General features: G+C 41.3%; 1 protein-coding gene across 3 annotated transcripts in view; it reads left to right on the top strand.

Annotated features, from left to right (window-relative positions):
* The first annotated feature begins 3215 nt into the window (after positions 1-3215).
* Ect2 (epithelial cell transforming 2) overlaps positions 3216-10729 on the top strand; it is a 59999-nt gene continuing 52485 nt past the window's right edge. Inside the window, exons 1-6 of one of the 3 annotated variants that reach the window (XM_028760696.1) lie at positions 3240-3370; positions 6728-6883; positions 7410-7489; positions 7593-7685; positions 9731-9913; positions 10509-10598. In XM_028760696.1, coding sequence (XP_028616529.1) covers positions 6754-6883; positions 7410-7489; positions 7593-7685; positions 9731-9913; positions 10509-10598 — 576 coding nt within the window. In that variant the 5' untranslated portion in view covers positions 3240-3370; positions 6728-6753. Of the gene's footprint in view, positions 3385-6727; positions 6884-7409; positions 7490-7592; positions 7686-9730; positions 9914-10508; positions 10599-10729 lie in introns of all 3 variants that reach the window. The other 2 variants (XM_028760748.1, XM_028760814.1) reach the window with 2 other exon arrangements.

The following is a 10729-nucleotide window of genomic DNA, read 5'->3' as shown; positions in this document are numbered from 1 at the left end:
GTAGGTTGAATTTAGGAAAATGTTTCATTTGTTTAAGGATATTGTTTTCTTATTCCTGTCAGAGGGTAAGTTACAGTTTTACTTATGTTTTAACCCCTCTGTTCTATATATCCAATTGGTTACAAATTCTGCTGATTTTTTCTCCCTTCTTGCCTTTTTCTTTTGTTTTTCAAGACAGGGTTTCTCTGTGGTATAACCTTGGCTGACCTGGAACTCAAGGAGACCGGGCTAGCCTTGAACTCAGAGATCTGTCTGCTTCTACCTTTGCCTCTTGAGTGCTGTGACTAAAGGCACGCTTACAGGACCAGCACCGGGTAATTTCTCCTATTTTTTTCTAAAACAAGATCTCATATAGCCTGAGCTTGCCTTGAACTCACCGTGTATCTGAATATGATCTTGAAACTTTTTTTTTTTTTTTTTTTTGAGACAGGGTTTCTCTATGGAGCCCTGGCTGTCCTGGAACTCACTCTGTAGACCAGGCTGGCCTTGAACTCAGAAATCCACCTGCCTCTGCCTCCCAAGTGCTGGGATTAAAGACATGTGCCACCACCGCCCGGTTGAAAACAAAACAAAACAAACAAACAAACAAAAAGAAGTTCAAGTTTAATATGCCATTGAGTTCATTTAACTTTATTTATAAATATGTTAATAAAAAGATTGTTACCATGTAGACTCAAGCATGAAAATACTTGAAAGAGCTTCAGAATCAGACAAAGTTATTTTTATTACTGTTCTCTTTGCAAAAACCTTTGTGTGGGTTAAAAGGCAGTTCCATTATGAGGTCAAAGTCCTTGTCTGGTCCATCTCATTCCTAGCGAACTTTACTGGATGCTCAGTGCTTCTTACACAATAACTGTGAGTAAATTACTGAGAACAGCTCTAAGTCAGTCCCTACCTCTGTACACTCTCTGCTTATCAAAGAGCAAATAAACCATTGCCTTTAAAAAAAAAACTTCACTTTAAAAACATATTTAGATTCTAAAGTTTTCTTCTTTGCGTATGAATGTTTTGCTGGACGTATGTATACATACCACATGCATGCCTGCTGCTCACGTTTGGTGAGATCCTCTGGCACTGGATTGGGGTGGCTTTGAACCACCATGTGCATACTCAGAACCAGAGCCAGGCCCTCTAAGAGAGCCACAAGGGTTCTTAACTGCTGAGCCACCCTCTCAACTGTCCCCAGCTTCCCCCTCAAACTACCAGCAGGAGGGCCTAGTGTATAAAAGTCCTTGCAATACAACCTGATGACCTGAGTCAGATTACTCAGACCCACAGTTGAACTGACTCCAGAAAGTTTTCTTTTCACCTCCAAATAACACAACACAACACCACACACACAGGCCCCCCCCAGAGGACAGCTTTAAACACTGAGGATGGTGCTTCAGGCTGGTGCTTCCTTTCAGCAGGCACTGCACTCGGCACAGTTTGGCAGCAATCCCCTCTCACCCAGTCCTCTAGAGTGCCCCCTGTCAGCATTTCCTCTGGAGACCTAGCACTCCCCACGCAGTGTTTTCTGTTAGGCATTAGCTGAGTTCCTTTATATTTTTATGTCCAAAAAAATATCTGGATCTCACAGATCCCGGGCTGGCCTGGAAGTTGGTATGTACCCAAGAACTGTAGCTCCCCATTCTGTGGTGATGGGGTTACAAGCCTGTACCATTGCAGTCCCCTCTATTCTGACAGGCTGGACCTACACCTTATTCATGCTTTCCCCCAAGCAAGTACAGTGGCTTTCTTACAGCTAATACAGACTTGCTGAAAAACCTGCAAGTGAAGATAGTATCTCTTGATGCTCTAGCTTCGAAAGGCTAACATAACCTTCCTGCACTGAGATCCCACATTCTCACCCAACAGATTGGGAAGCTTGCTCTCCTCAGGCACTGAGTGCACAAAGGAAGCAGGGCTGTCTTCAGCTTAAAGCACTTTAGTGTGGAGAATGTTTGAAATTCCAGACACACCCAAGCTTAAATTGGAAGCATACTTCCGAGGGCAATTTCAAGGCCAATTCTTCTGCCCTAAAGGCTAGTACTGAGTTCTAGTGAATAGCAGGCCTTACATACTGGTAGGCAGAAAAACCCAAAACCAACCAAACAAGACAAACACTATATACTGTTTTACTCATTCTATGAATTCACCATAGACTTGTCAAGCTGCTAAGGTTGTCAAGAAGTTCTTTTGTTTTTAAAGTAGATTTTGGGCTGGTGAGTTGGCTCAGTGGTTAAGCATTTGCTACTTTCACAGAGGACCTGGGTTTGATTCCCAGCAACCACATGGTGGTTCATAATCCTCTGTAATTTCAATCCCTGGGGATCTGGCCTACTTCTTACATTAGGCACTCAGAAGATGCACATAAATTCAGGGAAAATAATACATGTAGGCAAAAAAGTCAGACACATAAAACAAATCTAAATTTAAAAATTAGTTTAAAAACCTCTTATTGAGATTTGGGGCCTAGCAACAGATCCAAACACTTGTTAGGGGTTTGTTTTGAAAGAAAATAAAAAAAAATAATTCTTTTGCGACAGGTCTCCTGGGTAGCCTAGGCCGGTCTTGTCCCCATCTTTAGCCCCATCCTCCTTAGTATGTCGGGTCACAGGCTTTGAAACCACACCCAGCTAGAAGTGTATGTTTAAGTGATTGTATTATAGAACATTACATGTAGAAACAAATTTCAGAATAGCGATACAGACCCCAGGAATAAAAAAGATCACTTCTTTTCTAGACTTCACAGCACATTCTTACACTGGGGGTGGGGTGTGGGGAGGGAAAAACACACCTAGAAGCAATTTTACCTCAGGAGATTCAAAAACCTCCTTACACATGTTTTTTTTTTTTTTTTTTTAATTACTCAGATGCAAGCTTGTGTTCAAAAATAAAATCTGAGAAGTAGTAAGAGCGGAATGGTTTGCGGTGCTTGCTACTTCCAGAAGTTGGAGGTGATGGTAGAGACTGTTCATCAGGAAATGGGCTGTTTACTGAGTAAACAAGCGGTAACCACAGAAACACCTGCTACGTCCAGAGGCGCTGCGGAGCCACGCCCCCTCAAGCCCATATCCGGGCACTCTGTTGACGTTCGCACGCTCCAGCCGTTTAGCTTATTTGAAACACATGCACAGCCAATCAACCGGTGCCTCCTGGAGGCGGACGTTGAGATTGGCCAATCAGCAGTCCGCCCGAGATTCCACCCTATCAAAAGGAGGTTAACAGAGCGCGCCAATCAGCATGGCTCTTAGAGAGAGCGGCTGGGTTTTTGAATCAGAGGCGGTAGCCTCGGTCAAGCCATGGCGGCGTCAGTAAGGAGACTCAGTGTTTGAGAAGGATAAGCGAGGACTGCGCCGCAGTGGTAACTTTTTTATATCTGAGCGTGGTGAGGACTGCATGGTGAGTGTGGGACAGGAAGGTATTCGGGAGCCCGGAACTGTGCACGGGCCGTGGCGACCAAGGCCGGCGTCTCCGCCGCGGTGAGCTCCCACGGCCGTGTACCTGTCTGTCCCGCTCCCCTTCATCCTCCTTCCGAACATCCGCCTCCTTTCCTGTCCTCTGTTCTCGTCCCGGTCTTTCCTTGCGGGAATCTGGGTTCTCCTATCCTTCTGTCGGGCGCCTCAGGGTGAAGGGCGCAATTGGGACCGGGATTTTGCCTGCCCGCTCGCTCGCTCGCCCGCCCGCTGCAGCCCCGAGCTGCCTTGATTGTCTTGTGGTTTCCCTCTGGAATTCCTGCAGAATTCCGATTTTCGATTTTTAAATATAAGACACAGGCCGCCCCGCCCCTTCCTGGCCACAGATGTGTGTGGTTAGTGGTTAGCGCGCCCTCAGAGTTAGACTCTGCTTGGAGTTGCTGTGTGAGCAACTTTCTTAGCCACAAACGGGATATGACAATGATATTTGTCTTTTAGGATGGCTGCAAAGGTTAAATAATGGCAAGGGAAAGACTTAAGATAGTGACTGCAAAATACTGAGCTCTAAGTAAGCGAGAATCGCTAATCACACTATTATCAATAACGTATTCACGATTGTAGCTTTGGTTCTTTACTCTGGATGACGTTTTTATGAAAAAATTAGTTTATTTAAAAGAGAAGCTAAAATGACTATTTGTTTAAAAGAATCCATGTGTTGTGAGGCAGGGTCTCAGGTACCCCAGCATAGGCTTGAATTGTGGAGCCCAGGGTGACATGGAGCTAACTCTACCTGCCTGCCTCCACCTCTTCTCAGTGCTCGGGTTACAGGTGTACTTTCACCTTGCCTGGTTTCTGAGGCGCGCGCGGATGACTTCATGTACGCTGCCGCAGAGTCACGTCCCAAGACAAAGATGTGTTGTTTTAACGATCACGATTCCGTTGTGTTTCTTTTTAAAAAGTCTCTAGAATCTGTGAAAAGGAAGAAAGTGGTAGGTGCATTTCACTTTGCAGTGATGCATGCTAGTTGTATCTTTAGTGTACCGTGGATCTTTTTTGCTGTATATTATGAAGCTGTTTTGGAAATAAATGATCTATGCATTTAAGCATTTTCAGTGTTTTGGGATGTAGTGAGAAAGGGTTTAGTTGTGTATCTCTGCCTTGTGGGTGCTGGAATTTTAGGTCTGTGCCACCAGGCCATACAGTATATTATCAGTCAACTGGTGATTTTTAAAGAGTGTCATGTAAACTAAGGTATGGTTAAAAGTGGATTGGAAAGCTTTGGCACATAGTTGCACATACTTATAGGCTGTATTTTGAATTTTTTTTTCTGGGTCTGGGAGATTGAACTGAGACCATCTTCCAGGCTTTATCACTAGAGTACACTCCAAGCCCTAGTATATTTTAGTACATTTATACACCGAGCAGTGATTAGATCAAGGACATGCTAATACCACTGGAAGCGTTCAAAAGTTCTTTCTACTACCCTTTTAGTTAGGAATTGGAGCTTCTTAGGTGAAGTTTTAGTCTAGATAAAGTAGACTAAAACTTTTTGCTTTTTTGAGAAGAGGTTTCATGTGACCCTGCTCTCACTACTATGCCCAGAGCATATGGTCCGTCTTTTTGATTTATTAAAATCTTTCTTAACCTAGCTTGGCTTTGTGAACGTTTAATCCCAGCTCTGGAGCGTTGATACATGAAGCTTGACCATGAGTTTCATAGTCTGGACTACAGAATGAATTTCAGGCCAGCAAGGGTTACATTGCAAGATCTCATCCCAAAAGAGCACCAGTCTCAGAGTCACAGTAATCCTCCTGCCTTAGCCTTCTGAGGGTTCACTGCCATGTTTGCTGTCTCCTTTTTTTTTTTTTTTAAATGCACATCTATTTATTCGTTCTCTTTAAACATTTATGCATATTTGTTTGTTTGTTTGAGCAGGGATGCTCTATATAGCTCTGCCTGTCCTAGAACTCACTGTACAGACGAGACTGGAACTCAGAGCTCCACCTGGTTTCTGACTTGCAAGCACTGAGATTAAAAGCATATGCCATTACACATGGCTCTTAAGGTGTTTTTTTTTTTAATTTTATTTTATTATTTTTTTTGTTTTGTTTTTTGAGACAGGGTTTCTCTGTGTAGCCCTGGCTGTCTTGGAACTCACTCGGTAGACCAGGCTAGCCTCGAACTCTTGAACTCAGAAATCCGCCTGCCTCTGCCTCCCAAGTGCTGGGATTAAAGGCGTGCGCCACCACTGCCTGGCTTACCTGCAGTTCAGAACTAGGAGAGGGAATATTAGTCACTGACTCCAAGTAGAGAGGGCAGCGATAATAGTTGGCTGCTATGTACACGGATGAATTGTTAATGTCCGTGGCTCCAGGCACTAAAACTAATTTATATTTATTTGTCTTGTCAAATCTTGGAGATGTTTGCAAATTAAAAGTACCAATAATATGTAAGCTGTGCAGTGTCCTTTGAAAGCGTCTGAGAATCCACATACAGTTGGAGTCCAGTGATGATTGAACTTGGGCATGCGCTGTAGAGCTGATCACCATGAAATATGCAGTCAGATATAAAGTACATTGCGATTTGGGCTTGAAAACCACTCAAACTCATTGCTGGTGTGTGGAAAGAATTTGACACTGAGGTACCTTGATTTGAGACTGACAGGAGTTTTGGGCAGGAGGATGAGGTGTAGAGTAAAGCCGGGGTTGTTGGTAGGTAGATTTTTGTAGGAGAAATTATATTGTGTAGACATTTTGTAGGAGAAATGTAGGCTTGAAGACAGATGTAGAAGAAAGGTAGAAAAATATTTGTACCTTTTGTGTGCAGGGAGTTTTCTGTGTTCTTTTCATGCACTTTGCTATTTACTGTATTTCTATAAATCATGCCTGAGCAGTTTTATTTTATAGAAAAGAAAACTTAGGGTCATGGAGGTTTTGAGACAGGCCCTTGTCCTTCATATTTGCATTGAATTCATGTTTCCAGGGATGACCTCCAGCTCCTGGTGTTTGTACCTCCACCTCCTGTGTGCTGAGATTGTAAGCATGGCCATCGACCCCACCTCCTAGGCCCAGCTTACAAACTCTAGATCCACAAGTCAGCGTCTAAGTCAGTGCCTCTCAGTCTGTGGCTCTCCATCCCTTTGGTCAGCACATATCCTGCATATCAGATATTTATAGTATGATTCATAACGATAGCAAAATTATAGTTTTGAAGTAGCAATGAAGTAAGTTTACAGTTGGGGAGGAACTGTATTAAAGATTCACAGCATTAGGGAGGTTGAGCCACTGTTCTAAAGCTTGTTGCTCAGTGATTATGTTTTACTGTTTCAGCCTTCATACGTAAAGTAGTGCAGACAATGGCTGACGACAGCGTGTTACCATCTCCCACTGAGATAACTAGCTTGGCAGACTCTTCAGTGTTTGATTCTAAAGTTATTGAAATGTCCAAGGAAAACTCGTGCCTGGTGTCTACTTCAGCTGTTGATGGTAAGTCTAGTACCTGCTTTTAAAAACACACAATTGTTAATTAAATCATAAAATACTACTGAATTTTTTTTGTATTGAGTAGTTAAGGCTCTGTGTCTACATTCTTTGTCTATCATTTGGGTTAATATTTCCCCACTTTGAAAAGGGGAATGTAATCTTAGTGTTGATACTGCTTTCTTTGTATTGAGGCAGCCTCCGTATAACCTTGTTAAGCTGCAGTTTATTCATGGTCAAGTGAGGAGCTGCTTGTGGTTTACTGCTTTGTAATGTTTTCTTAAGTTTCATGTACTTTAAGTAGGAGAGTTGTGCTTCATAATTCATACAGGGAGTTGTCTCTTTAGTGTCATATGCCTTTTTAAAAGTGATATATCGTCAAACATTTTTGTAGGAAATTCAGAGTTAGGTTGTTTCAACTTCTGGGAATATTCTGCTCTCCTCAGACATAGACTTTCTAGCTAGAAAGAGGGCCTAGGAATTGTGCTGTTGGTACCTTATAACCACATTGAAACATTTTACATCTTAATAGAAGAAATGCCTCAGGTTGAAGCAAGAGTGATAATGGTCCAGGAAGCTGGGAAACAAGAAGAGCTTCTAAATGCCTTAAAGGTAAGGGGTTGGGTTTATAGTTCATTTCTAAAAGATTCCTCACCCAGCTTTGTAAATACGTCCCTACCTTTCTTAATCTTACACTTAAGTCTCTTTTCTACAGACTATTAAGATAATGGAAGTCCCTGTTATAAAGATAAAAGAAAGTTGTCCTGGAAAATCGGATGAAAAATTAATAAAAAGTATTATTAATATGGTAGGTCAAGCATCTCATTGCATGTGGCATGCTTCACTTCCCTTGATTGAATTACTTCACTCTGGTGACTGGAATCAGCCACGAGGTGTATTATGCACTCTGAATTAGAAATGTTGGAAGTAGCTTATTTTAGAATCAAGTTGTTTCAGAACTTCAAAATTATAGCACCTATTAGAAATTCAAGTTTTAGAGACTTCGCTATTTAAGAAAAGGATGTAATGGGTACAAAGGTCTGATAATTTTCTTACATGTTTAAGTACTTCCCCCATTAATTTTATGTTTAGTTTAAATTCGTGATATTTTTCCAGTGTACAACAATGAGCAGTGATTATCAATTACTTTGTCTCAAAATTTGTAGTATGTAAATTCTTCAGTTTGTCTCCATAATAATCACTATTATATTTTGTCAGATTGAATCCAGGGTCTCTCATGCACACTGGGCAAGCATTTTACTACTGAGTTAATGCCCTGGCCTTCATTTACATTAGTTTGCTAGGGCTGTTCAAACAAAGAATAACAGACTGTGTAAATAACACCGATAGATTAGAAAGTCTAAAATCCGTGCCAGCGGGCTAGCGTCCTTTGGTCGGCATATGGCTCCCTGCATGGTCTTGTTTCTGTGTATACATCTCTGCTGCTTATTATGTTCAGATTTCTTAGGCGGACCTGAGTCAGATTGGATGAGGGCCACCCTGGACACCTCGCTTAACGTTAGTTGCCTCTGTAATGACCTTAGCTACATACAGTCACATTGAGAGATACGGTTTCATTTTTCATTTTGGGTTAGCTTTCAACATAAGAATTTCAGGGATAAATGATTTGATCAATAACTCCAGTCTTTCAAGTTAAAGCTCAGATAATTTATTAATATATTCAGAGTTATTTTTTTCTCTTATGTTCACACAGGAATTATGTAGGCACTTCTGTTTTTTGTTTTTGTTTTTTGTTTTTTTGGGTTTTTTTTTGAGACAGGGTTTCTGTGTAGCCCTAGTTGTCCTAGACTTGCTTTGTAGATCAGGCTGGCCTCAAGCTCAGATTTGCCTCTCTTTGCCTCCCAAGTGCTGGAATTAAAGGCATGCAATACCACATCTGGCCCTTTTTTTTTAATGAAGCTATTTTTAATAAGATACTTTCCTTTGTATATCATATATGTGTCCTAATGCGGCCAACTTGGCTCATGACTTCTCTTTACAGTATATGTATTAAAATGAGATTGGTTTTTGTTTGTGTGTTTGTTTGTTTTTTGAGACAGGGTTTCTCTGTTCCAGGCTGTCCTGGAACTCACTCTTGTAGACCAGGCTGGCCTTGAACTCAGAAATCCGCCTGCCTCTGCCTCCCAAGTGCTGTGAAATGAGAATGTTAATCAGTAACTTTTTACTAAGTGTTAGGGTATTTTTTTTTTTGAAAATAGCTGCATGTGTAGATTATCATTTTTCTTGTTCAGAATAAATTGGTGGATGTATAACTAATGCAGTATATCAGAATACATGTACTTAAGTGTGTTTTAAAAAGTGTAGCCTGGTGCCTCACGCCTGTAATCTTACCACTCAGTAAGCTGGGGCTGGGAAGATTGCTGAGGGTTTAAGGCTGGCCTGGGCAATGTCAAAACCTTGCCTCCAAAACCAAAACCAAACAAGAAAGGCTGTGACAATAGCTCATGGGGAGAGTGCTTGCCTAGGCATGTTTTGAGTTCAAGGTTCAATCCCCATTACTACCAAAAACTAAAACGCCAGTACCAGAAAGGAAATTTTCTGGTGTTCTAGTAACTAGAACTTCTTATGCATGCTAGGCGGCTTATAGACCAGAGTCATAGAGTCTGTGTTGGTGTCTTCACAATAAGGTCTTAATGTGTATGGGAATATGTGACATATGAATTAGAGAAATAGGTTCAACACTGTTATACGTTACGTTGGTAATTGTAGGCTTTAACAGTTAAATTTTCTAAAAAGATGTCAAAAAATAGAGGAGTCATTTTTAGGAAGTCGTATATTATTTTATATGACCTATGAATTATTTTTATTTGTAATAACTATTAAAAAATCCAGGAAATGAAAGTGTCCTGTGTAAAGATTAACTCAATGGAAGAATTTGAAAGTTTGGATTCTCCAGAATTTGAGGATATATTTGTAGTTACTGACTTCCAGAATTCTGTCTTCAATGACTTATACAAGGCTGACTGTAGGATTGTTGGACCACCAGTTATACTCAACTGTGCACAAAGGGGAGAGGTAAGAGACATATGTTTATTGTCTCAAGAATACATGCATATTAATGCATTCTTTGAAAATTTATAATTGGAAAATGCTGATAATTGTTCAGTGCATGTAGCACTTAGAATAATTTGTTGTTGCTGGGATGGTGGCTTAATGCCATGAGACTTGGCTTCCAAGAAAGTCTACACATAAACCTTCTTACCCATTTAAAACTGCTACCATATCCATTATGATAAGACTTTAATTAGGAAAATTATCTTTTTTTCTTTGTTTTTTTTTTTTTTGTTTTTCAAGACAGGGTTTCTCTGTGTAGCCCTGGCTGTCCTGGAACTCACTCTGTAGACCAGGCTAGCCTCAAACTCTCGAACTCAGAGATCCGCCTGCCTCTGCCTCCCAAGTGCTGGGATTAAAGGCATGCGCCACCACTGCCCGGCTGAAAATTATCTTTTTTTTCCCCTTTTCTTTTGTTAACATTTTGTGTGTTATGTGTGTGTGTACCTTGGCTATTGAAAAGTTAATTGGCAAATAGTGAAATCTTTAAGCTTCAGGAATGTTTTCTAAATTCTAACTGAAAAGGAAGCTCACATGGGTTCGAAATTGTGTCCTCCAGCCCTTGCCATTTTCCTGTCGGCCACTGTATTGTACGAGCATGCTGAACCTGGTGCTCTGCTTCACTGGATTCAGGAAGAAGGAAGAGCTCGTAAGTATAAGGCTACTGCAAAGACACTGACCTAGTAATACAGAGTTAAACTAACTTCCTTCCTTCCTTCCTTCCTTCCTTCCTTCCTTCCTTCCTTCCTTCCTTCCTTCCTTCCTTCCCTCCCTTCCTCC

Source organism: Grammomys surdaster, unplaced genomic scaffold, assembly GCF_004785775.1.
Source record: "Grammomys surdaster isolate TR1022 unplaced genomic scaffold, NIH_TR_1.0 62, whole genome shotgun sequence".
NCBI classification, from domain to species: Eukaryota; Metazoa; Chordata; class Mammalia; order Rodentia; family Muridae; genus Grammomys; species Grammomys surdaster.
Note: the sequence above shows the minus strand (reverse complement) of the source record. Positions and strands in the feature narration are given on the sequence as shown.